This window comes from Rhinopithecus bieti, unplaced genomic scaffold (assembly GCF_001698545.2).
Source record: "Rhinopithecus bieti isolate Rb0 unplaced genomic scaffold, ASM169854v2 scaffold_25940, whole genome shotgun sequence".
Classification (NCBI taxonomy): domain Eukaryota; kingdom Metazoa; phylum Chordata; class Mammalia; order Primates; family Cercopithecidae; genus Rhinopithecus; species Rhinopithecus bieti.
In genome coordinates this window covers 3,137,400-3,165,270 of record NW_016811810.1, presented here as the reverse complement: position 1 = coordinate 3,165,270, position 27,871 = coordinate 3,137,400, and the positions used below count along the sequence as shown (strand labels likewise).

Here is a 27,871-nt window from a genome sequence, read left to right as displayed (position 1 = left end):
GCTCGGAGCCCGGGCCCAGGTGGCACGGCCCACCCTCGCCCCGTTTCCCCTCTCCCCTCCCTGTCCGCGCTTCTCCCCTCCCACGCCTCCCCCCACCCTGGGACTCCCACTCCTCCCCTCCCCTCCAGGCCTCCTGCCCTCCCAGGCCCTCCGCTGCCACCCAGCTCTGGGAAAGCCGGAGTCTGGCTCCCAGACACTACCGAGCGCCGAGTCCTCCAGCCTGTCTAGAGCGTACCGGAAGTAGCTGGGGGAAGGCGACGAGGCGCGGACTGGAGGAGAACTGAGTGGCCGGCACTTCCGGCCGGCGGTGGCTGCTCAGGCTGAGCAGGGTGAGTAGGGTGCTGGCCTGAGGCGCTGGGCGGCCAGGCAGGGCCGGGTGGGCTCGGGCAGACTCCGGTCACTGCTGGGCGCGGGCGGCGCGGGCGGGAGCCGCACTCTGTGCAGGCGGGCGCGCGGGGCGGTTGCGAGGCCTCGGGCCGACCCAGCCAGCCGCGCGGGGCAGGCGCCCCCTCCCGGGGCCGAGCTCGGAAACCCGAACCCTGTGCTCGCCGCGCGACACCCCGCGGCCTGAGCGCGGGGCCCCCGAGCCGAACCCACCCCTCGCCGCCGGGCCTGGCCTTGACGCCCCAGCCCGGACTCTTCCTGCGCTTCCACTTTCAGAGAGGCTTGGTCACGAGATCCGCTTGCCTTTAAAAAACCAGACCGAGACTTTTTTTTTCTTTTTTTCTCCATTTTCGTTTTTGCTCTTGCCCCAGACTGAATTTCTGCCCGCAAACGGGGACCCTGGGGTAGAGGTGCTTTTTAAGCGAGCCTCGCCGGTAGCTGAGCGCTGTCTTCTGCGCCAGGATCCCCCAGCGTGGAGCGCTCCTAGCGGAACTCGGCGCCGGCTCCCGGGCGCGCTCTGCGGGGCGCACGACCCCAGGCTTTCTGTCCCATCTTTCTCTGCCCCATACTCCCCTTCTGACCCCCAGTTCACCTCTTCCCGCGGCCCCAGAATGCGACTTGTTTTTTGAGTATTTCTCCATATCCTCCATACCCCCATCCCCAACGCGCGCGCGCGCACACACAGTGCCCGTGCCAAGGCTGTTTCCGGCTTCCCCCCCGCGTTTCTCAGGTCTTCTTCCCCTCACACAGGACGGCGTCGGCCCCAGCGCTGACCCCTTCGTCCTCCCGTTTCTTGTCTGTGCCTTGGGCACAGGAGAATTCCATGTTTCATCCCGTGTTCACGTGACCTCCGGGTTCTGTGCTTCCTCTCCAGTCGCAAGGCAAGAAACCACCCTCATTTCGGGGAGACACGGAATCCCGCAGTAGCTTGTGAGGGACTGACTCGGGCCTGCGATTCCGGGAAAAGCTTCCTGGAGGAGACTCAGCACCAGACACGGGCCCCTTGTGGACACGTCTCCATACGTGACCTGCAGGTGTGGCAGGATGACACAAAGTGCTGGAACACACGGCTATCCCACTTGCAAGACCAAAAACTTCCTTTAAAATTAAAATTCAGAGATTCCTTATGAAACAAATTCAGCCACTTTGTGTCATCCTGCCGCACCTGCACTTCAGGCATGGAGACGTGTCCACAAAGAGCCCGTGTCTGGTGCTGAGTCTCCTCCAGGAAGCTTTTCCCGGCGTCCCAGGCCCCAGTTCTCACAAGCTGCTGTGGGATTCCGTGTCTCCCCCAGTTTTTCTGCAGCGGATTCATATTAAAAATCTCGAGGGTGGATTGTGGCCTTGCCTTCCTGTTCCCCACGGTGAGATGCATGTAGCTCACTGTGCTGTGCCAGACCACACACACGTCACACCGTCACCCTCAGCGAACAATGCAGGATCCTTAAGGGACCAGCCCACGTTTTGCAGACCAGGAAACTGACTCCGGAAGAGGACAGGACTCATCCAGAGGTGGCGGCCAACAAGCCTAGGATTTGTCTTTGGAGCTTTTGCTGCATTTGATTGCACTCCTCATTTCTCTTGAGCTCTGGCCTCAGAGGGCCGCGTTTCTGCACTCCACCACACGCTCTGCATGGAGTTGGCAGAAGCAGCAATGGCAAGGGCGTGGGAGGGAGGGAGGAACTCCAGGAGTCCATCCTCAAGTACTGCTGGCCTGCGGAGGAGGGAGGGGAGGGAGACCCCAGGCCTGCCCATGGCACGCACGCCACACTGAGCCGGCCAGCTCAGCTGCCCAGTGTTGGGGCAGATAGCTTCTCAGCCCTCACCAGTGGCTTACTGGGTGAAGTGCATTGCAGGCCCTGACTCCATAGGCTGCCCTGGCCTCACAGGGGTGCGCCCTCTGTGCCCTGCCAGTGGGCTCAAGTGTAGGGAGGGGTGTGGGGTGTTTCGCAGATTTGTTAGGAGAGGATAGAATTGTCCACCTAGAAGGGATGAGAATGACCCATGTCCTCTTTATGTAGAAGGGTGAGAAGATCCTGCAAAACTCCAACAGAAAGATGTGTTTGATTCGAGCTGTGACTGTCGTTTTTCTTCATATTGGTCAAAGGTGCATATGAAACTTCAAAGCAAAGCTTTCCATAGGGTACACAACTGGCCCAGGAAGAACCCTTGCTCCCAGGGGGCCATCAGGTGTCCTGGCATTTGCTTCTGGTGTGAATTAGTCATTTGTTCATAGAGCCTCCCAAATTAGCAAATGCTGAAGAAGTTCCTGCTCTGGACTAGCTTGTTCCTGTGTCCTCTGAGCGTGTATGTGTGAGTGAGGGTGGGTGGCTGTGTGTGTGTGTCCGTGTCTGGCAGGCTCTGCGGCCCTGCCGTGGTTGTGGAGTCAGGTGGACAGTCAGCACTAGAGCCTGGGGTTTCAAAGACTGGCGGCCCAGTGTGGCTGCCTGGGGCAGGGTACCCTGTGGGGCAGAGTACCCTGAGCTGAGCTTGAGGAGAGCCCCCTGAAAGAGGCCTGGAGTGGTCACAGCTGTCTGTCTGCTGAGGCTCCCGGTAGACGCATCTGAGTGTGTGTGGTCAGGGAGGTCAGAGGGTGATTGAGAAACTGGCAGCACCTCCTAGCCCTTGGAGGATCTTGAGGCCTGCTCTTATAGAGAAACTTCCAATGCCCCGTTTTCTAGAGGCAGTTTGGGGCTCTGTGTTAGAGGAGTTTAGAGACCTGCTGCAGATGGGGTTTGTAAGATCTTCGGTGGGGAGGGTAATGAGGAATTCCTCCTCCCTGCATCCCTCCACCCCTGCCTCTGCTCCTCAGGGAGGAATAAGGGATTTGAAAAGATGGCCAGCTCAGGCAGCCCAGCGAGCAGTTACAGCAAGAAGCTTAGTCCGGGTCCGGGCGGCTGGGAGGTTTGTTCTCAGGTCTGCCCAGCGTCGGACTTCCTGGCTTCCTCTGATGGCTTCTGCCTGAGCGCTTCCCCAGGAAAGGCTGGGCTACCCCTGTGAGAGCCACGTCTCATTTCTAGCCCTAGCGAATGGCTTCAGTTTGCCTGGTGGGAGTGGGGCAGAGTCCACCTGAGCAGCACACCCAGGAGCTGGGCAGGGCTGGGCCGCTCCCGGGGCCGCCCTCTTCCCACACTGCGTGCTAGCGCTTGCGTGGCTCCTCTCAACAGCACTCGCGTTTCAGCTGGAGCATCCCGGTGAGGATATAGAGTCATGAGGATGCCAGGTGTGTCCCGGGCGTGCCCCATCACTTTCCTCTCTCTTCCCTCTGCTTTCCAGCCCCTGAAGTGCTGTGCCTGGAGATACCATTGTGGACCCTGGAGAGGCACCCTGCAGCTTATGCGGTAAAACCTCAACCACCCCAAACCTGGTCAGTTTGAGGGGAGCTGCTACCACAGTATCCACTGAGGCCGGGGTTCCAGTCGTGTGGAGCAGCAGAGGGGAGTCTGACAGGGTCACCTCCTCCACAGAGAGAACTGGCAGCTGACTGCACTGCCAGGAACCAAGGCTTGGGGGTGTGGGGCCTGGAAGACCAGGGACACCTGAGGCAGGAGGTGCAGCGTGTGGAGTGGGGAACCCGAGACGGACTGGGGCCTCTGTTCAGGATCAGGCAGGCAGAGTGGAGAGGGAGAGACGGAGCTCTGGAAGGGGAGCAGGAGGAGGGGGAGTAGTGGCAGCAGCCCAGGCCAGGTGTGTGTCCTGCAAGTGCTAGGACCAGCCACCCCTCCCCATGGCCTCCAAGCCGGCTGCCGGGAAGAGCGGAGGGGAGAAGCGGAAAAGGGTGGTGCTGACGCTGAAGGAGAAGATTGACATCTGCACGCGCCTGGAGAAGGGCGAGAGCCGGAAGGCACTGATGCAGGAGTACAACGTGGGCATGTCCACTCTCTACGACATCAGGGCTCACAAGGCACAGCTGCTTCGGTTCTTCGCCAGCTCGGACTCCAACAAGGCACTGGAGCAGCGGCGCACGCTGCACACGCCCAAGCTGGAGCACCTGGACCGCGTCCTGTACGAGTGGTTCCTGGGGAAGCGCTCCGAGGGCGTCCCCGTGTCAGGCCCCATGCTCATCGAGAAGGCCAAGGACTTCTACGAGCAGATGCAGCTCACTGAGCCCTGTGTGTTCTCTGGAGGGTGGCTTTGGCGCTTTAAGGCCAGACACGGCATTAAAAAGCTAGATGCATCCAGTGAAAAGCAGGCAGCCGACCACCAGGCCGCGGAGCAGTTCTGTGGGTTTTTCAGGAGCTTGGCTGCCGAGCACGGGCTGTCCCCCGAGCAGGTTTACAACGCTGATGAGACCGGCCTTTTCTGGCGGTGCCTGCCCAATCCCACTCCAGAAGGCGGGGCCGTGCCTGGCCTCAAGCAGAGCAAGGACCGGCTGACCGTGCTGATGTGTGCCAATGCCGCGGGCTCCCACAGGCTCAAGCCCTTGGCCATCGGGAAGTGCAGCGGCCCCAGGGCTTTCAAAGGCATCCAGCACCTGCCTGTCGCCTACAAGGCCCAGGGGAGCGCCTGGGTGGGCAAGGGGATTCTTTCTGATTGGTTCCATCATATCTTTGTGCCCTCAGTGAGAGAGCACTTCAGAGCCATAGGTTTGCCCGAAGACAGCAAGGCCGTTCTCTTGCTGGACAGCGCCCGGGCTCACCCGCAGGAGGCCGAGCTGGTGTCCAGCAATGTTTTCACCATCTTCCTGCCTGCCAGCGTGGCCTCCCTGGTGCAGCCCATGGAGCAGGGCATTCGGAGAGACTTCATGAGGAACTTCATTAACCCTCCGGCCCCCCTGCAGGGCCCCCACGCCCGCTACAATATGAATGATGCCATCTTCAGCATGGCCTGTGCCTGGAACGCAATTCCCAGTGGCGTCTTCAGGCGGGCCTGGAGGAAGCTGTGGCCATCCGTTGTGTTTGCTGAAGGCTCCTCCTCTGAGGAGGAGGTGGAGGCAGAGCACTTCCAAGCGAAGCCCCACAACAAATCCTTTGCGCACATCCTGGAGCTTGTGAAGGAAGGCTCCTCCTGCCCAGGCCAGCTTCGCCAGCGCCAGGCCACCAGCTGGGGTGTAGCAGGAAGGGAGGCAGAAGGGGGACAACCCCCTGCTGCCACGTTGCCGGGAGAGGTGGTGTGGGGTTCAGAAAAGACTCCGAAAGCTGACCAAGATGGTGGAGGAGATCCTGGTGAGGGTGAGGAGGCTGCCTGGGAACAGGCAGCCGTGGCCTTCGACGCAGTCCTGCGCTTTGCGGAGCGGCAGCCGTGCTTCAGTGCACAGGAAGTGGGGCAGCTGCGAGCGCTGCGTGCCGTATTCCGGGGCCAGCAGCAGGTGAGGAGGCGGTGTGGCGCTCTCGGGGCTGTGGTCAAGGTTGAAGCCCTCCAGGAGGGCCCTGGTGGCTGCGGGGCCACGGCTCACTCTCCCTTGCCCTGCTCATCCACAGCAGGTGACAACTGATGGCTTCTCTGCCCTGCCCTGGCCACCGGCACTGTTTCTCCACGCACCCTGGAGTGGCATGGTCCTATGCCCCAACCCCACCTGAGGCAGGAGGGCATGTGTAGACACTCAAGAGCCCTTCCAGGAGCGGGTCGCCCACGGTTGTGGCTCGGGTGCTCAGGACAGTCTGCCCGAGTTCCTGTCAATACAGGTTTTATCACTTGCCATGTCATCCGAAAGTGAGGAAATGCTTTGGAAGGGTCCACCCTAGCCTAGAACAAGCCAGAGTCTCACTGTGGCTGGAATGGGGGCCAGGCTGGGCTGATCTGGCCTCATGTTTGCTGGCTGATGATTGCAGTATCAGAGGGTGGAGATGTCTGTCTGTCCATGTGGAGAGAAGTTGTCCTCCAGACCGACAGGAGGCCATGCCCACCGCCCCGGACAAGCTTCGTCTCAGAAGGCTCTATCTGCTGGGCTGGCGGCTATCCCCTTGTTGGGTGGACCCCGGGCACGGTGCCTGAGGGCCGATGGCCGAGAGCTGGGACTCAGTTCTTGGCCTGCTCTCGGCTGAAGAGGCCGCACGTCTCACTTCAGTCGTGGCCTCGTTCAGCAGAATGACTCTGGAACCATCCTCTGTTACCCGCAGATCCTATCCCATGGGCTCTGGCCCCAGGATGTGGGGGGCCCCACGGAGAGTTGACTTGGTAGAGTTTCTTTCCATGAAGAAAGTAGGAGTGGCTGACCAGGCCCTGCTCATCACCCAGATAGAGGACACAGACCCTGCGTGGTATTTTGGCATTTTGGCTCAGAGTGCAATGTGCCATGTTGCCCAGAATTTCATACTTACGGCCTTTACATGAATACGTCTTGATCAGGCATTCAAAGATTAGTCTTAGGTTTGCACGTAAGTCACTGGAAACAGTAAAACAGGTTGCTTAGATTTCCAGCAATATTTGTGCTCTTATCCCCGGCTGTTAGCACGTTAGTAATACCTTTGGGGAGGAGTTGTCTGTCCTGGTCAGTGTTCACAGACGTGGTTGTAAGAGGATGTGGTGATTTTCTCCATTTCTGTAGCTGCTTTGCAGCATCTCCATTTCATGGGCAGCACTCGCTTCCTGCAGCTGAGATTCCAAAATGCCCTGTGTCCACAGTGATTAGCCTCATCTTTGAGTGAGCATGAAATAGGTGCATTATTCTTTTTTTTTGTTCTTGAGGCAGGGTCTCACTGTGTTGACCAGGCTGGAGTGAAGTAGTGTGATCACAGGTCACTGCAGCCTCGACCTCCCTGGCTTGAGTGATCCTCCCACCCCAGCCTCCTGAGTACCTGGGACTAGAGACGTGCACCGTGATGCCTACCTTTTTATTTTTTTGCAGAGACAGGGTCTCACTGTGTTGCCGAGGCTAGTCTTGAACTCTTGGCCTCAAGTGATCCTCCCTCCTCAGCCTCCCACACTGCTGGGATTACAGACGTGAGCCCCAGCACTCGGCCTAAATGGGTTTTTCTTGCTATGTTATTTTCAGTGCTTTGCTCTTGAATTCTTTTCCCCTCTTAAATTTATGTCATTTGGCTGAGTCAGCACGTAGTTTGCATTCCAGCGTCTGCTGTTGATTCCACTGAAACCTTTGTTCTCATGAGGGAGAGGATTTGGCTCGCTGTGGTTTCTTGTATTTTCACATCCCTGCAGATCCCGGGGCAAAAGTCATTGCTGACAGAGCCCTACCTGTGTCCTGGAAGTGTGTGTTTCTTGCTTTGAATGCATGTGTGAAGGTTATAAAAGCCAAACAGTTTCTAAAGACCTCGGTGCTGAACGACAGTCCCAGTTGTTCCCATTTGGGTCCCGTTGCCTTCGTGGTGTCACCCCACTGTTTGCTTCCTGTGTCTGGGGAACTTCTGCACATCCGTGTACTTTGTGCCATTTCTGGGCTCACGTGTCACTCCTAGCAGAGCCTCATAACCAAGATTGCTGGATTGCAGCTGCTTGAGGCAACGCAGGAGGTTAGAACCTGTCCCGAGGGCTCTGAAACAGCAGGACATCCTGGGTGGGTGGAGCTGAGGAGGGCACAGGGCAGGCCTGCCGAGCTCCTGGCTGGCTCTCCTGAATCTTCTGGAGATGGCTTGTCCCTGTCAGACTGTAGCTCTTCAGGACCTGAGCTCTTCCCGCTCTTGACCTGCTTCTGTGCTGACTGTGCTGAGCTCATGGGTAGACGTTTGTCCCCAGTGAGTGGCTGTGTCCTCAGGGTGTCCCTCTTCCAGACTAACTGCAACAAGGCTTGGAGCCTGACTCTAAGCACAGCCCCTGTGGCTGGAATCCCTTGTGCCACCCAGGGGACTTGGGCCCTGCTCCTCCTGCAGCCCCTCCTCACCTGGGCTTGCTGCTGCTGCAGGTCTCCCTGGAGTGAGGTTTTTAGGGAGCCCAGAGCTTACTCATCTCTGTGCTGCTGGGCCCAGCTGCCTGCTGCATACTTCCTGCCTCCATCCTGTCCCCCAGAACACTTTGTGGAGACTGCTGTTTCCTCCGAACACTTTGTTTTCACTTACTGACCAGTCTCAGAAGCTCAAGTGGTTGAATGTTTTAGCCTCGGAATCTTTTTCCCCAAGCCCTCTCAGGTGGAGCCCCGCTGCACCAGACACCGCAGCCCTGTGAGGCTGTGTCTCCTCACTCCGTTTCTGGTGCTGCTGAGGCCCCTGGGAAGCCCTGGAGCTTGCCAGAGCAGAGCGTGAAAGTCTCTGGTCCCGTTTAAATGCCTCTCCCTTTTATCTGTGAGCACACCAGGCTGGAGCCACTCCCTGTCTTCTCACAGTGCCCCTACAGGTCATGGCCTCAGTTCTCCAGTGGCTAGTGGAGCAGTGGGTGCTGCGACGTCTGGTTTGGGACCTCCGTGGCTGCTTCCAGCCTGCTAGTAGAACGAACCTCTTTGTACCACCGCATTCTTCTCTGGTGGTGCCCCTGAGGGCTCAGGCCTGAGGGCGCTCCTTTGTCCTCAGTTGGGACAGGCAGCCTCCACTCTGGGAGCTCCCATCCCTCAGGGTGCCCAGGAGAGGCCATACTTTCAGGGTGGCATGGTGAATTCAGGGCTTGGGGTGGGTAGGTGGTCTTTCAGCCCCTTCTACCTTGGATTGGTTTACAGAACACCTGTCCTGCCTGTGCCAGCCTGGATCTCTGTGGGCACCCCCGGCACGCTGTCCTGAAGATTGTCTGTCTCCTGCATAGGAGGATCTAGAGCGGACCTTGCCCTGGGCCCGTCTGTGTGTGACTTCATATGCTTCATTCGTGCTCAGCCATGGTTGAGCATGCGATGGAGACCACTTGGGCCGCCCCTGACACCATAGGCCACTGTTCTTATCCAGCGGGCCGAATGAGTGATTGCTAGTGGTAGGTTGACTGGAAGAAAGGAAGTCCCAGCCCCTGCTCATGGCTTCCTCAGCTCCCTGGGGTTGGAAGGACTGTCATCAGTTGTCCCCAGTTAAAGTCCATTTGGAGGAGGTTCAGGGTCCGAGTGGCTGGATGTGCTTCTGGAGGGACAGGGTTTGAGGCAGGGATTTGCAGAAGGTGTAGGCTGCATCCTTTCTTGGGAGGCTGTGGCACAAGGCAGTGAAACTTGGGACAAATCAAGACCCATCCACACTGCACCTCAGGGACCTCACCTCACCCCACATACATGTGCTTATGGGGGGCCGGGGGTGGGGGCTTCTGCCTGAAATCCCAGCGCTCTGGAACGCCAAGGCAGGAGGATCACATTAGTTCAGGAGTCTGAAACCAGCCTGGGCAACAGAGGGAGACCCCATCTCTACAGAAAATAAAAGAAAATGAGCCAGGTGTAGTGGTGTTTGCCTGTCACCCCAGCTACTCAGGAGGCTGAGGCAGGAGGATCCCCAAGCCCAGGAGTTCAAGGCTGCAGTGAGTTATGGCCTCTGCACTCCAGCCTGGGTGACAGAGTGAGAGGCCTTATCTGTAATAAAAATAATAATAAAATGTGCTTTGGGGTCAGGTGTGGAGATCAGGGTCGGGGAGGTCATGAGGTAGGGGTCAGGATGTGGACAGTCGCGGGCTGGTGGGTGTGGCAGCCGTGAGGGGTGGGTGGTGGGCTGGGAGACAGGGCCTGGGCAGGGCTTCTGCAGTTCCGCTGCCCCCTCTGGGTTCGAGGACTCCCCTTGACAAGGGCTGAGCTCTCAGGCACTGCGTTGGGCTCAGCTGCCTGCTGGGAGGCGGGGGAGAATGGACCTGTGAGGCCTTGTTTGTCCTCTTCCCTGTCCAGCTCCTGTAGACCCCAGGCCTGGCTGTCTGCAGGGCCAGGAGCTGCAGCCACCAGCCTCCCAGGTGAGCCCCAGCTCCTGGCCCTGCATGCCGGCTCCTTTGCCCGTGTGGACTCGGCTCTGGTGTCTGCTTCAAAACATGGACCCTCAGACCTTACACATCTGTTGTTTCCCTTGCAGGGCAGTGATGATAACATGAAATGAGGTGGGGTCACTCCTGTTTAGATATGAGACTGGGGCCCAGGGAGGGGCAGGTGTGAAGTTGCTGAGGGCAGAGGGAGACCCACGGCTACCTGCTCCTGGTGACCAGCCTCATGTTCACTGCTCACTCCCTGCCATTCACCAGCTGCATGACCTTGAGCAGTGCCCTCAACTGTAAACAGAGGTGAAAACACTCCTTTACCAGCCTTTTTAGGGGCCACTCTTGTGTGAGGCCTTGAACCTCATTTCAGTTCCGTGGTGGTCCTGAGCCTCTGAATCTGGACATGGCCCCTGCTGGGTCCTGGTCTCAAGGGCAGCATGATGGCCTCCCTGCTCAGGCCCTGCACCCAGGGGCCAATCCTGGGAGGCCCACTGGCCATGGCTGGGCCCTCTCTCAGGGAACCTGTCAGCATGGCCATCTCCACACCCAGGCTGGCTGGGAAGCGAGATACGAGGTGCTCAAAGGCCCTGTATGTCTGCAGGCAGTCCCGTCCCACACAGGCCAGGATTGTTGGGCCTCCTTAGCAGCCAAAGGAACTGAGGTCCAGAGCAGGGAATGTGTTACCCAGTGTCAGAGCATGGTCTGCTCTGGGGTCAGGTGTCTTGTGCTGGTCCTAAGCCACCCCAAGCCAAGGCATGTCCCTGGGCCCATTTCCCCTCTCGAGGTCTTGGGTTCCCTATTTCTGATGTGTGTAAAAGGAAGGCCTGTCCTCTGGGGTGGCCATGAGGCTCAATGGAAGGAGCTGCCATGCTTGAGCCAGGACTTGGCACCTGGCCAGCCTTTTTCTATTTCATTGTACCTTGATGGGCTGTCAGTTCTGAAGAGAATAAATACACTAGGAATCCTGTTCTCCCTCCCCATTCTCCCTGGCGGAGGGAAGTGACCACACCCCTATGGTGTGGACATACCGACGCTCCTCCACGAAGCAGCAAAGTTCTGTTGTTTCAGGAGACTGTGGGCCTTGAGGATGTGGTAGTGACCTCACCAGAGGAGCTGGCAATTCCTAAGTGCTGCCCGGAGGCCTCTACAGAGACATAATGTTGGAGAACTTCTGCCTCATGGCAGTGCTGGGTAAGACCCCTCCATCCCCACCAGTGCCCTTGAGGGTATGAGTGTTGGTAGGTGTGTGGCCTCCATCTCTGTAATGATGGTGTTAAGGACTGCATGTTTGTGTTCCCCCCAAAGTTTATGTGTTGAAACCCTGACCCCCAGTAGGGTGATATTAGGAGGTGGGGCCTTTGGGAGGTGACTAGGCTTAGGTGAGGTCATGAGGGTGGGGCTCCCCGATGAGATTGAGTCCTTGAAAGGAAGGAACTAGAGCGAGGTCTCTTTCTGCTGTGTGATCATACGAGAAAATTGCCGTCTTTCAAGCTGGGTACAGTGGCTGATGCCTGTAATCCCAGCACTGGAAGGCCAAGGCATTAGGATTGCTTTGAGTCCAGGAGTTTGAGACCAGCTTAGGCATTCTTATCGCTAGAAAAAAAGAAATAAAATAGAAAACTGCCATCTGCAAATCAGAAAGAGTCTTCAGCAGACACCAGACTGCCAGTGCCTTTGATATTGGACTTTCAGTCCCCAGATCTGTGAGAAATTAATTTCTGTTGTTTAAACCACCTAGCCTGTGGTATTTTGTTACAGCAATCCAAACTGAGACAGGCAGTAAGGAGAGAACAGAGGTTCCAGCCTGCTTCAGGTCCAGGCAGTTCTGCCATTGCCCTCGACTCCTCAGTTCCAGTCATGGGCCAGGCCCCTGGGGGACTTCGGATGAGTAAAACATGCACCTATCAGGAAGGTTCACCTGGTCTAGAAGGGGAGGCAGACCCACACTGCCCACCATGACCCGGACAGTGTGATAAATACAGAGCACCTCATGGCCAGGGCCTGGGGGATTCCCACCCTGCCCTGCCCAGTGCCAATAACAGAGGGACCCTGGAGTTGCGTACACAAGATAGCAGTTTAGTTCTTGCACACATACTAGTTGAGAAGGGAAATCGGGGCTGATGAGACAGCTCAACTGTCTGGCAGAGCCAGGCTCCGTCTGCCATGATGCAGTCTGGATGTTTGTCCCTTTCTAATCGTATATGGAAATTCGATCCCCAGTGTTGAAGGTGGGGCCTGATGGGAGATGTTCCTGTTATCGGGATGGATCCTTCATTAATAGCCTGGTGCCATCTTTGTGGTAACAAATGAGTTCTCACTTGATTAGTTTCTATGAGAACTGTTTGTTAAAGAGAGCCTGGCACCTCCCTCCCTTCTTCCTCCTCTTGCTATGTGGTGCTGCTTCCCTTTGCCTTCCATCATGAGTGGAAGCTCCCTGAATTCCCCACCAGAAGCAAATGCTGGCACCATGCTGCTTGTAGAGCCTACAGAACTGTGAGCCAAATAAACCTCTTTTCTTTATAAATTACTCAGCCTCGGGTGTCACTTTATAACCTTGCAAACAGACCAAGATATGCCATGTGTGTTTCATGAAGGGATCCACAGGGTTGAAGATGTTACAGGACATCTGCTCCAGTCCCCTCCACTGTGTCTGCCTCCAGAAAGCACACCACTTCTGCTCATGTCCCTTGAGCCAGGTCCCAGTCATATGAGTACAACTAGTTATAAAAGGTTTGGGTAGCATGGTTGTAGAGGATGGGTGAGTGAGTATAGGACTCATCTAGCAGTGCAAGTCGGCCCAGGCCTTGTGCCTTCATGCCTTCTCCAGCAATTATGTCTGATCTCCCCCCATCACTGTAAGGAGAGAGCAGAGGTTCCAGCCTGCTTCAGGTCCAGGCAGTTCTGTGGGCTTCGTGGATGTGGCAGTGACTTTACCAGAGGAGCTGGCAATTCCTAAGCCCTCCCCAGAGGTTTCCACAGAGACATAAAGTTGGAGAACTGCCTCATGGCAGGGCTGGGCACAGGGCGGATTTACGAGGTGAGCTTAGGGTGTGAGGGATGGAGGCAGGCAACAACCCTTAGTGGGCCTCACCTGTAGATTGGGGGTTCCATACTGAGAGGCAAGCCCGGAAACCTGGGATTGCTGACTCCCCTCCCATCAAATGCTCAGCTCTCAAAGTTAGGGAGAGATACAACATTGTCCCTACCCCAAACAGCAGAGCCACTGGAGAAGCAGACCATAGAAGAGGGAGCTCCACATTCCTCCCCACAGGAGCTGCATTTGTAAGAGTGTGAAGTTCCAGCCTAAGGGTGCTCTCAAAAACGGTGGAAGTGATGGAGAAAGGCAACTGTGGTCAATCAGTAGATTTATTGGACATCTGTGCCAAAAATATTGTCTGGCTAGGGGTCATATAAGTGTCACAAACACTAACTTCAGGAACTATCCCTTCAAAGGAGCCCAAATTTGATTGGATTGACCTGCGAAGCAATTTATGTCCAGGGCAGCATTCAAAACAGTGGAGCCATCAGCTGACCATTAGTGGAGCTTAACAGCTGGGTGTGGTCAGGGAAAACAAAGCACTTTGCAACACTTTCAAACCACTGTCATCCAGGGTGACTGAGGGCATAACCAAGACGGTGCCCCTGAGGAGAAAAACTGAGATGCAATCAGAGGCTCTGGGATGTAGGGTGGGAAATAGATGCCACTAAAATAGTCTAGCTGGTCCCTAAGCAAAGAAAGCAGGAAAATAGTCCAAGATTGGGCTGGCTAGTATCCAGAATTGCTACAATGGTTACCTAAGATGTCCATTCTTCAACAGGTAATTATGAGGCATGCAAAGAAACAGGAAAGTATGGCCCATACACTGGGGGAAAAGGCAGGTAATAGAAACTGCCTATGTAGAGCAAGATGCTGGATTTAAAAGAAAAAGGTTTCAAAGTGGCCATCATAAATGCGTTCTAAGAACTAAAGGACATTATGGTTAAAGAACTAAAGGGGGTAAAACTAAAGGAAGGTGTGAGCCAATATTGCCTCAAATGGAGATTAAGAAGGTAGAAATCCAGCAGCACAGTGAAATCTTAAAGCTGCAAGATGATCTCCTTTGACTCCATGTTTCCCATCCAGGTCACACTGAGGCAAAAGGTGGGTTCCCATGGTCTTGGGCAGTTCTGCCCTTGTGGTTTTGCAGGGTACAGCTTTCCTTCTGGCTGCTTTCACAGACTGTTATTGAGTGTCTGTGGCTTATCCAGGCACACGGTGCAAGCTGTTTGTGGATCTACCATTCTGGGGTCTAGAGGTCAGTGGCTATCTTCTCACAGCTTCACTAGGCAGTGCCCCAGTGGGGACTGTGTGTGGGGGCTCCCACCCCACATTTTCCTTCCACACTGCCCTCGCAGAGGTTCTCCATGAGGGCCCCACCCCTGCAGCAAACTTCTTCCTGGACATCCAATCATTTCCATACACCCTCTGAAACCCAGGTGGAGGTTCCCAAACTTCAATTCTGGACTTCTGTGCACTCACAGGCTCAACAGCATGTGGAAGCTGCCAGGGCTTGGGGCTTGCACCCTCTGAAGCAATTTACCAAAGAAGAGATTTAATGGAGTTACAGTTCCACGTAGCTGGGATTGCCTCACAATTGTGGGGGAATGGAAGGAGGAGCAAGTCATGTCTTACATGGATAGCAGCAGGCAAAGAGCAAGATAACGTGTGCAGGGGAACTCCTCTTCATAAAACCATCAGGTCTTGTGAGACTTATTTACTATCATGAGAAAAGCATGGGAAAGACTTTCCCCATGATTCAATTACCTCCCACCAGGTCCCTCCCAAAACACGTGGGAATTCATGATGAGTTTTGGGTGGGGACATGGCCAAACCATATCACTCTGCCCCGGCTCCTCCCAAATCTCATGTCCTCATATTTCAAAACCAATCATGCTTTCCTAACTGTCTCCCACAGTCTTAATTTCAACATTACTCAAAAGTTAACAGTCCAAAGTCTCGTCTGAGACAAGGCAAGTTCCTCCCACCTATGAGCCTGTAAAATCAAAAGCAAGTTAGTTACTTCCTAGATACATTGGGGGTACATGCATTGGGTAAATACAGCCATTTCAAATGGGAGAAATTGGCTGAAATAAGGGGGCCACAGGCCCTGTGCAAGTTTGAAATCCAATGGGACAGTCAAATTTTAAAGCTCCAAAATGATCTCCTTTGACTCCATTTTTCACATCCAAGCTATGCTGATGCAAGAGGTGGGTTCCCATGGTCTTGGGTAGCTCCACCCTTGTGGCTTTGTAGGGTACAGCCTCCCTCCCGGCTGCCTTCATGGACTGGCGTTGAATGTCTACGGCTTTTCCAGGCGCACAGTGCAAGCCGTCAGTGGATCTACCATTCTGGGGTCTGGAGGATGGTGGCCCTCTTCTCACAGGTCCACTAGGTGGTGCCCCAGCAGGGACTCTGCATGGGAGCTCTGACCCCACATTTCCCTTCCACACTGCCCTAGCAGAGGTTCTCCATGAGGGCCCTACACCTGCAGCAAACTTCTGCCTGGGCATCCAGGCATTTACATACATCTGAAATGTCAGCAGAGGTTCCCAAACTTCAATTCTTGACTTCTGTGCACTCAACAGGCTCAACACCATGTGAAAACTGCCAAGGCTTGGGACTTGCACACTCTGAAGCCATGGCCTGAGCTCTACGTTGGCCCCTCTCAACCATGGCTGGAGTGGCTGGGATGCAGGGCACCAAGTCCCTAGGCTGCACACAGCATGGCAACCCTGGGCCTGGCCCATGAAACCACTTTTTCCTCCTAGGCCTCTGGGTCTGTGATGGGAGGGGCTGCTGTGAAGACCTCTGACATGCCCTGAAGACATTTTCCCCATTATCTTGGAGATTAACATTCAGCTCCTTGTTACTTATACAAATTTCTGCAGCTGGCTTGAATTTCTCCTCAGAAAATAGGATTTTCTTTTCTATTACATTGTCAGGTTGCAAATTTTCCAAACTTTTATGCTTAAAGAGAAATAATTTTATATGAGACAGAATCCTGTATGGTAAATTGAGTCCTACAGCGAAATGAGTGGTTGTTTATAAAAAAGGGATATTCAGGTCAACCCAAAAAGTCCAAGCATGTCACGAATGGTCTGTGTAAGTCACAATAAGAGGATATATTTTTTTAAAAAGCAAAAACTTTCATGTGATCATGTTGTCATACTATTATTAAGTTTTGGTTTGCATAGGAAAAAAACTGAGATTAATGTTTTTTAAAATTAAAGTTATTACATCCATGTATCTCTCTGTATGCACATTTAAAGTACTTGTGACATTGAGTTACAGGGTTTGACTCCTGGATCTAAAAAGAACACCAAGTCCTGCTAAATTTTAAACACTGACAGGAATTAAAGCTCTATCTTCAGACCCAGTAGAAGATGCCCTTCAAAATAAGCTGCGTTCCTGAGACATCAGGCCAGAAATTAAAGCTATTCAACTCCTCAAGGCCCAGGGACTATCATGAAGAGGCGGGTGTGTGAGGTTGTAAAGGCTGACTTTGAGAGATAAAATAAGCTCAGTTTCTCTATAAATAAATCATTATTTGACCCTGTGTCAGATTAACAAGGTTTTCTGGAAGCATTAACAAACTCCTTAATAAATTAAGGCTATAAAGTTTGTAAAAGTCTTATGAAAATTATATCTTATGATCAAGATTAAAATTTTATTGATTATTTATAAAATTTTGAAAAACAAATATAATTGGCTTCTTGTTTTTATTAGGGTTTATTGTTTGGAAAATTAAGGTTTCTCTGAAAGAATGAAGGTTTTCACCTTTTTTGAAATCCTCAAGTTAGCACTTTGGTTAAATGAATGACTTATTTTACAATAGCCTGTGATATCAAGTGTTTTAAACCTTTGGTATTTGACAAACTTTCCAAAATCAAATTATAAATTATGTCTTTTTCTGACCTAATTAATATTTTAAGATATTAAGTTCCATAAAGTCCAAAAATGACATAATTTGTCCTATTTGGTATAAAAATTATATAGGAAGTGTTGTCAAATATGAAATGGTGTTTGGGTTTCTTTGGGCTGTGTTTGTATAAACATGTTATTATTATGTGTTCCCAAATCATAGGAAACTCCTATAATTCTGATATGACTTAGTGTACATTATCAGTAGTGATTATAATTATTATGTTAAATTATTGTGTGCCACAGAGGTAATGAATTTTCTTGTCAATGTTCTTTTGGCTGTGGCTGCCCTAAAACCTTGTGTCATTCACAGACAATTGTTATCTTATTTTGGTCCTTCTTAGAACGTGATTTTATAAAAAGCTATAAAACTCCAACAGGTGCTCTTGCATACAAGTTTTTAACAGCTTTGGAGATGGTGACATCAGAATAAAGTAAAAACTTTCAGGACCCATGGAGAACTGAAATGTTCAGGAATATCAAGCAGAACAGGAATTAACTACAGTGACTGAACTATTACAAGACTGAAGTAATCCTTTTGACTTTTCACTTAAAATGTTGCTAATCCTTTGATTTGCTTTTTCAGAGCCAAGGAAACTTTTCTTTTGAGCGATTAACAGGATTTAACAATTTAGTATATTCCTATGAACAAAATTTATAACATATTTGTTTTTCCTTTTCCCGATTTCTCCAGAATTTGGAAGCTATTTGTGACAATACAGTTATTTACATAAGTGCAATAAGAATCTCTTTTCATGTATAAGAGGACACACTTGGAGAAACTGGTTATTCTACCATGGCTTTGACTGGAATGATATGCTTTCCTTTAAGGACTCAAACTTGACTTACAGAGTCAATAAAAGCCATGACTGGCCTCATGTTTGTCTACACAGTCTCTGTACAGGGTTCCTGAACTGTAAGTAAAGAATGTCACTTTCTGACAGGCCCACCAGCCCCAAGTTTTTTTTTTGGTTTTTTTTTGGGTTTTTTTTTTGTTTTTTGAGATGGAGTCTCGCTCTGTCGCCCGGGCTGGAGTGCAGTGGCCGGATCTCAGCTCACTGCAAGCTCCGCCTCCTGGGTTTACGCCATTCTCCTGCCTCAGCCTCCCGAGTAGCTGGGACTACAGGTGCCCGCCACCTCACCCGGCTAGTTTTTTGTATTTTTTCGTAGAGACAGGGTTTCACAGTGTTAGCCAGGATGGTCTCAATCTCCTGACCTCATGATCCGCCCGTCTCGGCCTCCCAAAGTGCTGGGATTACAGGCTTGAGCCACCGCGCCCGGCCCCCAAGTTTTATCTTGGAACCTCAAGAAAAGAGGATCCCCCAACTCATAGATATTTGATGATACGAATCCATGACTGCACTCAGCTTTAAAAAAGTCTTATTTGAGACAAAGTTTCATCAAAGCCAATTTAAAAGCCTATGTAGGCTGGTCCTGGTGGCTCATGCCTGTAATCCCAGCACTTTGGGAGGCCAAGGTGGGTGGATCACCTGAGGTCAAGAGTTGGAGACAAGCCTGGCCAACATGGCAAAACCCCATCTCTACTAAAAACACAAAAATTAGCCAGGTGTGGTGGCATGCACCTGTAATCCCAGGTACTCAGGAGACTGAGGGAGGAGAATCACTTGAACCTGGTTGGTGGAGGGTGCAGTGAGCTGAGATTGTGTCACTGCACTCCAGCCTGGGTGACAGAGGAAAACTCCATTAAAAAAAAAGCCTATGTAAAAAATAATTATTCTTGCTGCACTGAATACAAATAATTAGGCCAAGTATAATAAAGTAAACTAGTCCTACCATAATTTGTGTTTATTAAAAATGGGAAACTGGAGAAAGAAAAATTATGTTGCAAAACCTATAGTATACCTGTTGTTAGATTCTAGTCTTGCCTAATGTTTTAAAGTTTTATTATTTTCTACAGTTTTGACTGAATTATAATTTTCTTGTCTACAACTCTTCAAAATAATGTTTTTTTATTTTTTCTTCTGTCTTTTCTCCCATTTTCCTGATTTGAAGTTACTGAAAACTAAGCTGTGCTTTCATAAAGCCCTGTGAACTGAAGCCAGGCAACTTAAACTTCAGAAGAAAACAACAGCAACCTATTTACATACATAAGCCACTTTCATACCTGCCTACTAATGTATGGGCTTCAGACTTATGTGGCCTGTATTAATTTTTCCCAGATTGTTCTTTTGTTTGTTGTTGTTTTTCCTCCCTCCTCCCCCTATTTTCTTTTCACAGGACATGACACTTCATGACCTTCTAAAAATGAGCTTTTCTAATAACTCCGGACCTAACTGTAGAGGAATAAACCATCCTAGCCATGAGAGAGCAGACAAAACCTGAGACCAGAGACTCATTTTCTTATAAAATGCTTTCTCCAAAAGACTTCAAAAAAGAAAAGGGGAAAATGTGAAAGGAACATATCTTGGGGCCCCAAAATCTCTAAGCTAAAAGGAAAAGTCAAGCTGGGAACTGCTTCTGGCAAACCTGTCTCCCATTTTATTCAGAGTCATCCCTCTGCTCACTGTGATAGATGCATATCTGATTGCCTCCTTTGGAAAGGTTAATCAGAAACTCAAAAGAATGTAACCATTTGTCTGTTATCTACCTATGAGCCGGAAGTTCCCTCCCCGCTTCCAGTTGTCCCGCCTTTCCAGACTGAACCAGTGTTCATCTTGCACATGTTGATTCATGTCTCATGTCTCCCTGAAATGTATAAAACCAAACTGTGGTCTGACCACCTTGGGCACATGTCGTCAGGATCTCCTGAGCCTTTATCGTGGGTGTGTGTCCTCAACCTTGGCAAAATAAACTTTCTAAATTAACTGAGACCTGTCTCGGGTGTTTGAGGTTCACAATTAATAGTCAATGACGTGAGAGATAAGCCCTCCTCCTCTCCCGGTTGTGGACCTTTCCCTCTGTATTACCTTGCACCCAACTCAGACCAGAAGGCGCACAAGACCCCATGACTCTTCCATCCTCTGTGTTCAATATGCCTCTCCCGAAAAGAACACAGCCCCACCTAATTGGATGTGCTGGCCTGTGTGGAAAGTGTTGAAGCCCCACTAAGCTTCCCAAACCTTATCTATATAAATGACCCCTAAACCTCTCCACTTGGGAATCTGTGTACCCAGGTGGCCTTTCTCAAGCATTGTGTGCAAATAAACTACATGTAACCATATTCCATATTTCCTGATCTTTTTAAGGTTGACAGGAGCCACGAGCACCCTCACGTAGCCTCATCGTCACCCTAGACAAGCTGACTGCAGGCTTGGCTCAGAGGTTAGCTCTGATGGACACAGGGAGGGACCCAGGACACCCATGGGCAGGCAGAGGCTGGGTCTGATGTGCAGCTGCAGGGCCAGTGGAAAAGGGCTGCCTCATGAGGAACTGTTTTCTCCCCACTTCCCTTCTGAGGTCCTGGGATGAGCCTTGAGCAGATGCCCCCATTCCACCAGCCTTCCCTCCTGGCCTCCCCTTCTCACACCAGTTCTCTTCCTCCTGCCCAGGTCCCAGACGCCGAAGACTCTGCTGCCTGCAGAGGGCAGGAGAGGTGTCTGGGGCTTTGGGGGCCATAAGGATGGCCCAGATGCTGGCCCTTCCCTGGGTGGGAGAGCCACCTGCCCACCTTTCCCCAAGGCTACTGCCCAGGCTCTCCCTTGACTGGCAGCCTCCTCCCAGACACAAGTGGGCCAGGTGGTCCTCTCTCTTTAGGGGGTGGCCGAAACCCGGATCTTGCACATGTGGTGCTGTAGTTCCCCTGGGGTCCCTGAGGGAAGCCGGGGACTCTGTGGGCTCCATGGCAGGGAGCCCTGGGCTTGGACGCCATGCTATCCTTACAGCCATCTGAAGGGCAGGAAGGCCTGGCCAGGCTGGAGATGGTGAGAAATCTGGACTTGAGGGTAGTGGTGGCAGCTGCTGTCACCTCTTCATTGTAGATGGGGGCTGAGCTCAGCGGGCAGGGGCCGCTGAAGTCACACAGCTAGGGAGAGGGGAAGCTAGAACTGAGTCCAAATCTGTGGGACCAGGAGCTGGGTTCATCCTCCTATGACCCTGACTCTTGGTGAGGAGACACCCTGAACTGGGCAGGGTGGCAACCATGACAGGCATGGGGAGGTGGCAGGTCCCCAGGCTCACTTGCTCCTTTGCACAGAGGGGCCTCTGGCCTGTGGACAGGGGCACCCTCCCAAGGCTCAGCCCTGCCACCTGCAACACACTTTGCTCAGGATAAGTAAGTCACACTGCCCATTTTTCAGGGCAATAAATTTTAATAAAGAGTTGTATTTTCCCCTGCAAGACCCAGAGTGAAGGCTGTCTCTTCAGCGACAGGGTTCACGGCAGCTCAGGCTCACTTCCATCATGAGCTGTCTCATGAGGACTCTCATAAACCTCTCTCTCTCTCTCTCTGCCCCCGCCGGTTCCAAAAATGAAGCCGCCAGCTCTCACCGTACCTTGCTGTTGAACTGAATGACAGACATTATTCAAACCCCCCACCCTAGGGCTCAAGATTAGGGGAGCAGGACAGAGTTCGGGGCAGCTTCTAAGAGGGAGGAGCCCCGGCTGGGAGGCCTTAGAGGATTCTAGTGTGACGGGGGGACTACCGGGTGTCTCTGAGGCCCCTGGTGGGTGCTGAATGCTCTGGCCTCCCCAGGGCTCAGCCCAGCCCCCGCTCTGCAGGACCCTGGGGCCAGGGTCTCCCTCTGGCAAGTGGTCTCAGGCCTTCTGACCACCACCTTTGCCAGTGGCCTCATCACAGTTTGTTCCTAAAACCAGAGTCTGCTCCTCACTGGCCCTAAAGCCTCAACCTCCAGCGCCCCTCCCGCGCCCCGTGACCCCTTCAGCCTACACACGAGCTTTCTGTTTGTGGCGGGGGTCCCTGTCCCTCAGAGAGGGGCACCAATGAGGGTCATTTATGTAAGAGCAGGGCTGCGTCCACAGCTTGCAAAGGACAGAAGTTGAAAAAAACTGCTTTATTGCAGCTCAACAATCAAGTAAATAAACAGCCTTTCTGTTTATGGAACTCAATCATGGTGTTTAATTAATTGAATTGTCCTCTCCAACACATCTGCAGGGGTCATCAGCATGCTATGGGCTCCTCTTTCATTCGTGTTCATGTTCTGCTTCTTGGGTGATACCCTGAGTCACAACTAAGAGATGGGGGCAGCCCAGAGAAGGCTGAGGCGGGGTCTCTGCACTGCTGTTTTGGGACAGGCATGTGTCCCCTTACTCTCAAGGCTTCCTTGGAAGCTGACCGCACGCAGTGAGGCTGTGCCTTTCCTCAACTGTGCTTGGGGACCCTCCATGGGGCACCAGGGCGAGCGCTGCAGGTGCCTTGGAGCTGGCAGGTGCCCAGAATGGGGAAGGAGGCAGTAGTGGGATGGGAGAGGCCTGACGGAGGGGATGCTCCTGGCCTGATCCTCGCGCTGCCATTGGTGCAGAGCGAGAAACCAGGAAAGGCCTGGGTGCTCCCCTGTGCTCACTGGGTGGTGGGCAGAGACCCCCTTACTTGTGACTTGAGAGGGAGCCTCTGGCTTTCTGAGCATGTGGGTGTGTGCCCATTTCCACGAGGGGCTCCGTCTGCAGTCCGTGTGTGTGCTGCTCGTGTGCTCGTGTGTGGGAGCGTACATGCACACATGCACTGTGGCAATGCATACATGCACTGTGACAATGCATACGTGCACATGCATGTGCCAGAAGCTGGAGGGACAGAGCTTCCCCTGCCCAGCCAGCCCTGCTGGCCAGGAGCCTGCAGCCACCTGCCTCAGTCTTCTCCAGGAATGACCCAGAACCATTTTCCTCCAGACCCTTGAGGCGACACAGACTACTCCCGCTCTGTGGAAAGGAAGCTTGAACCCTGGCAGCTCCTTTCTTTGTGCTGGTTGAGTCAACCCATCTGCCTGTCCATCCATCCACCCATCCCCCTGTCCAACCATCCACACATCCCCCGTCAGTCCATCCACCCATCTGCCTGTGCGTTCAGCACCCATACGCCTGTCCATCCGGCACCCTGGCCCTTACTGGCTGGCCTGCTGTGACTCTCATCCACACCTGCAGCCCCACCAATCTGCTCCCCCTCTCAAGGACCCTGTCCTCCACCTCTAAAGTGGGGATGCTGGGCAAGGCGGGTATGAAGTCAGGGGGAGACTGGTTGAAAGCAAATCTCAGAAGCCCAGAGATTCCCCCTAGACGAGGCCCAGCCTGGGAGACCTTCACCTTTTAGCTCTACTTGGCTCGGGCCCTTCCACAGTGGGTGCTCCATAGATACTCCCAGATGCAATCCCAACAGACCCACCCTGGCTGCTCGCCACCTGCCTCGGCTGGTTCCTGGGCTGGGTCCCCCACTGTTATGTGGCTGCCACGCTGCCCAGCCCCAGTTTGCAGCCCTTAAGTGCCTCCTCCCACGGTGGGCAATGCCGAGCCCCTTCCGCCTTGTGCCGTGATAAAGGGCTTACGGGGGTTTCTTATTGACTAAATTTTATTTGCTGACATTAAATGGGGCAGTGGGCTGGTGGGCCTGGCTTCCCGGTTCATAAATGGGATCAAAATGTCACTGTAATTCTGTTAAAACCTTTAAAAAGGATGGTTGTGCCAGTCAGATCTAGTTTGTAAATCTGCTCCAGCTGCTGTGGGTCTCCTGGGGCCAAGAGGCCCACCCTGTCCTCCCTTTTCTCCGCTGGTGCTGGTCCTCCCTCCCACATCTCCTGCTCCACCATGAGCGTCCGGCTGAGCCCGTGTTGAAGCTGCAGACATAAGTCCACAGGCCGTTTGAGTGTTGAAAACCAAGCAGTGCTGAGTGGAAGAAGTCTGTCTGTCCATCCACCCATCCCCCTGTCCATCCGTCCACCCATCCCCCGTCTGTCTGTCCACCGATCCGCCTGTCCATCCAGCACTCATACGCCTGTCTGTCCATCCACCTATCCCCCTGTCAGTCCATAAACCCATCTGCCTGTCCGTTCAGCACCCATATGCCTGTACATCTGGCACCCTGGCCCTTACTAGCTGGCCTGCTGTGACTGCTCCCTCCTGGACCTACTGGGCCAGGTCTCCCCACTCCACAGGAAGTGGGGCCGGGCCTCTCCCTGGTGACCTCAGTACCAGAATTCACACTGTGCTCCTTGTCAGTCTCCCCCTGACTTCATACCCGCCTTGCCCGCATCCCCACTTTAGAGGTGGAGGACAGGGTCCCTGAGAGGGGCAGCAGATTGTTGGGGCTGCAGGTGTGAATGACCCTTGAAGCAGGCCAACTGAGATCCTGGCTCCTCCTGTAGTGTGTGGAGCCCTCCTCTCCTGCTGTCTGGATTTGGACTCTGCTGCCTGGGGTCCAGGCTTTGCGGGGCTCCTGCACCCTTCTTCAGGGCAGCCTGTGACAGAGGGTCTTCTCACCTCATTCCAGAGGGGGTCTGACGCCTGGAGGAGCGGGTCCTGTGTTTGCTCTCCTGGGCACCCATTGCCGAGGTGGGCAGTTCTGCTTCCTAACTCACACTCATGGTCCACCCACTGCCTCCTGAACGCCACGAGGGCCGCCGCAAGACTGATCCCCGGAAAGTCTCTGAGGTGGAGAAAAAGCTGTGGGGCTTCAGGGTCTTTCAGTCACGAAGCCACTGCCCAGGGCCTTAGCCACATGGCCACTGGGGTCATGGCCATGACAGGACCCTTCCTGTGAAGGAACTCACCTTCCCAGACAGCCTGGACGTTTCCAGGGTCAGCGTTCTCTCCCGGCACCCCCTTGGTCCGCACGGATGTTTCCGGGGTCAGCGTTCTCTCCCTGTACCCCCTTGATCCACAGGGACGTTTCCAGGGTCAGCGTTCTCTCCCGGCACCCCCTTGGTCCCCATGGACGTTTCCGGCGTCAGCGTTCTCTCCCGGCACTCTCCTGGTCCCCACGGCCTCCAGGCTTCTCACTGTCTCCCTCCAGCTCACAGCAACCACCCACGAGGGTGCATGGGGGAAGGGTAGCAGGGTGAGGCTCTGCCCCACGCACTGTTGCCCCCCACACCTGGAAAGGGCTCCCCAAAGGTGTCCATCCCAGGACGTCCTCCCACTGTTGTTGGCACGTCAGGGGCTCTATGCTGCTCTGTGCTGACGCACAGCCCCAAGCACAAAGCCCTCCTTCCACTGAGGAGGGTCTGGGTACCTGGGAGGTGAGTCAGCCTGGGGTGGTGAGTAAGTGGCCTGCGTCATGCCTCGCTAGCTACTGGCACCTGCAGAGGAGCTGCTGTAGGAGGGCAGGGAAGGAACAAGCCCAGCCCCTCTGAGCCGAGCTGGGACTTCTCTGCTGCACAGCCAGCTGGAGGAGTTGTGCTTGGCTGGGGCCCTGGTGAGCAGGGGATTTGATGTGTGTGTGCGCGCCCCACAGGCCTCAGACAGAGGGAGCTGGGGCCCAGAGCCAGGAAGATGATGAGAAGCGTTTCAGGCTCTGCTGGGTGCTGGGCCACGGGTCTCCAGTTCTCCTGCAGCCTCCTTCCCCTCCACACTGTCCCTGCCTAATTGCGCCCCCCATCCTCTGGAGCACCGGCAGCCCCAGCACCTCCTCCCAGTCAGTGCTGTCCATGACCCTGCAGCGGGGACAGGTAGTTATACCCCAGGAACAGAGAGGAGCAGGGCCTTGCCCAAGGTCACACAGCACACACCTCTAGGATGCTGGGTCTCTGCTGCGGACAAAGTCAGACTCCTGGTGGGGCACAGTGGCTCACACCTGTAATCCCAGCACTTTGGGAGACCAAGGCAGGCAGATCACTTGAGGTCAGGAGTTCGAGACCAGCCTGGCCGACATGATGAAACCCTATCTCTACTAAAAATACAAAATTAGCCAGGCATGGTGGTGGGTGCCTGTAATCCCAGCTACTTGGGAGGCTGAGGCAGGAGAATTGCTTGAATCCAGGAGGCAGAGGTTGCAGTGAGCCAAGATCACACCACTGCACCCCAGCCTGGGCAACAGAGTGAAACTCTATCTCAAAAAAAAAAAAAAAAAAAAAAAAAAAAAAAAATCAGACTCTTCTGCCCAAGGTGGAGGAGCAGAGTCCTGTCCTGTCCCCACTGCCTAGGTGGGGAGACGAAGGCTGATGCCTGCAGTCAGTCCTGGCCTCTTCTGCCCAAAGTGGAGGAGCAGAGTCCTGTCCTGTCCCCACTGCCTAGGTGGGGAGACGAAGGCTGATGCTTGCAGTCAGTCCTGGCCTCCCAACACATGGTTCCTGTGCCCGCTGGAGCCTAGGGCAGAGCTGCCTCCCTGCCCACTATCCTCTGGCCTGTGGGGTACCAGGGATGTTGGGAGGGTGTCTTGGTCCATTTGTGCCCTAACGACAAATTTCTGGGGCTGGGTAATTTCTAAAGAGCAGAGATTTATTTCCCAAAGCTCTGGAGGCAGGAAGTCCAAGGTCTAGGCACCGAGTCTGATCGGGGGAGGGACTTCCTGCTGCGCCCTCCCATGGCAGAAGGCAGAGGGCAGGGCAGGGGCGCTGTGTGGAGCCTCGTTCAGGGCCTTGGGCTCACAGGAGAGCAGCCTCACGGACTCATCACCACTCAATCCTGGGTTTTGGAGGGGTCGCATTTGTACCATAGCAGACGTGGAGAGGGCAAGGCCAGGTGGTGGGCTGTGGGGTGTCCCCACAACAGCCCCTTTCACAGGGGACTCAGGACACTCCAGGGACCCTTGGCTTCACTCTGGGTGATGTTGTGCCGGTGTGTCCCGCTCTCTGGCCCCTTGGCGGAGGGGTTGCTGGGCAGTGCCCTGGCCCTTGAATCTGGCTGGTGCCTACCCTACCTGAGAAATTTCATGCCCCCAAAGTCCACACCTGGCATAGTAGGTTGGAGCTCAGGGACCACCACAGGCCTCCAACTCCAGACGTCCTTGTGGAGTGGCCTCTTCCTGGACTGCTCTTCCCGGTCAAAGAGTAGTCTGGAGCCCCGAACCCTGGGAGGAGCCGGCCTGGGGCTGCCACAGGTATCCGACAGCATCAGTGGGTACAAATGCCCATCATGTCAGTGCCTCCTGGGACTGCCAGGGGCTGCCAAGAACTGGGCCCCGGGATGCCAGCCTCTGCACACACTCCCTCTCTGGCAGTCTGGCTGTCCCCTTCTGGCCCCACTGCCCTAGGCTTACTGCTCAGCACCTCGAGCCCCTGCGTCAGCAGCAGGGCCAGGGATTAACCCTGGGGGAGCAGCTGTGGCCCAGACTGCCCAGGGCTGGGCGGGAGCCCGGTAGGGGATGTGCCTGTGGGAAGGAGTTGACCTTCTAGCTGTGGGCCAGCCCCGGACAGCCAGTGGGCCAGTGGGAGGCAGAGGCCAGAGGGTGGGAGGCCATGGCGGCTCCCGGTGTCTGAGATCACTGGCTGCCCCTTAGGCAGAGGCCGGACAGCCAGGTGGGGCTGTCGCCTCCTTGGTCACAGCCCCTCCCAGGACAGCCTCTCAGCTGAAGGCAGGGCTGTGCTGCCGGGTGTGGACCCTGCGGATGGGTGACTGGCACAGACCCCCTTCCACACAGACCCGGGCTTGCTGTTTTCTCTCGGGGAGGAAACAGTGCCCTCTGCCGGACTCTTCAGGGATTGCAGGTGCCCCTGACCCAGAAAGTAGCTTCCTCCCGGATCAGCCCAGAAGCAGGGCAGCCAGGGGCCCGCCAGGCGTGGATCTGGGCAGTGAAGGCGTGTGTGAGCCACAGGCACTGTGTGACCTATGGGATGGCAGCGGGGCCAGGATCAGAGGATCCCAGAGGGCCTCTGGAAGGCGGGGTGCAGTGGCCCTGCAGGAAGGTGAGATGCAAATTTCAGAGGGACGGAGGGA

General features: G+C 54.2%; 1 protein-coding gene and 1 long non-coding RNA gene across 4 annotated transcripts; one reads left to right on the top strand and one right to left on the bottom strand.

Annotated features, from left to right (window-relative positions):
• Positions 1 to 255: 255 nt before the first annotated feature.
• JRK (Jrk helix-turn-helix protein) lies at positions 256 to 12,661 on the top strand. 3 transcript variants are annotated; one of them, XR_001889759.1, is made up of 3 exons: positions 256 to 329; positions 3,661 to 3,751; positions 8,927 to 12,661. XR_001889759.1 is itself a non-coding variant. In XM_017895155.1 (3 exons), exons 2-3 carry the CDS (start codon positions 4,112 to 4,114, stop codon positions 11,290 to 11,292), a joined length of 1,671 nt encoding a protein of 556 aa, XP_017750644.1. In that variant the 5' UTR covers positions 256 to 329; positions 3,661 to 4,111; the 3' UTR covers positions 11,293 to 12,661. The 3 variants fall into 3 exon arrangements, 2 of the variants coding, with proteins under 2 accessions (XP_017750644.1, XP_017750643.1); XM_017895155.1 differs by having other exon boundaries at positions 3,661 to 5,692; positions 11,203 to 12,661; XM_017895154.1 differs by having other exon boundaries at positions 3,661 to 12,661.
• An 8,682-nt stretch (positions 12,662 to 21,343) lies between these two features.
• Positions 21,344 to 24,760, bottom strand: LOC108544156 (uncharacterized). Its single transcript, XR_001889748.1, has 2 exons — positions 24,479 to 24,760; positions 21,344 to 21,558 (listed from the first exon to the last, which is right to left on the bottom strand). It is a non-coding gene; the product is annotated as an uncharacterized LOC108544156 (long non-coding RNA).
• Between the last annotated feature and the right edge of the window lie 3,111 nt (positions 24,761 to 27,871).

What these genes read in the sequence shown, in the direction of transcription:
- JRK (XM_017895154.1), top strand. Translation starts at nt 4,112, where the DNA reads ATGGCCTCCAAGCCGGCTGCCGGGAAGAGCGGAGGGGAGAAGCGGAAA.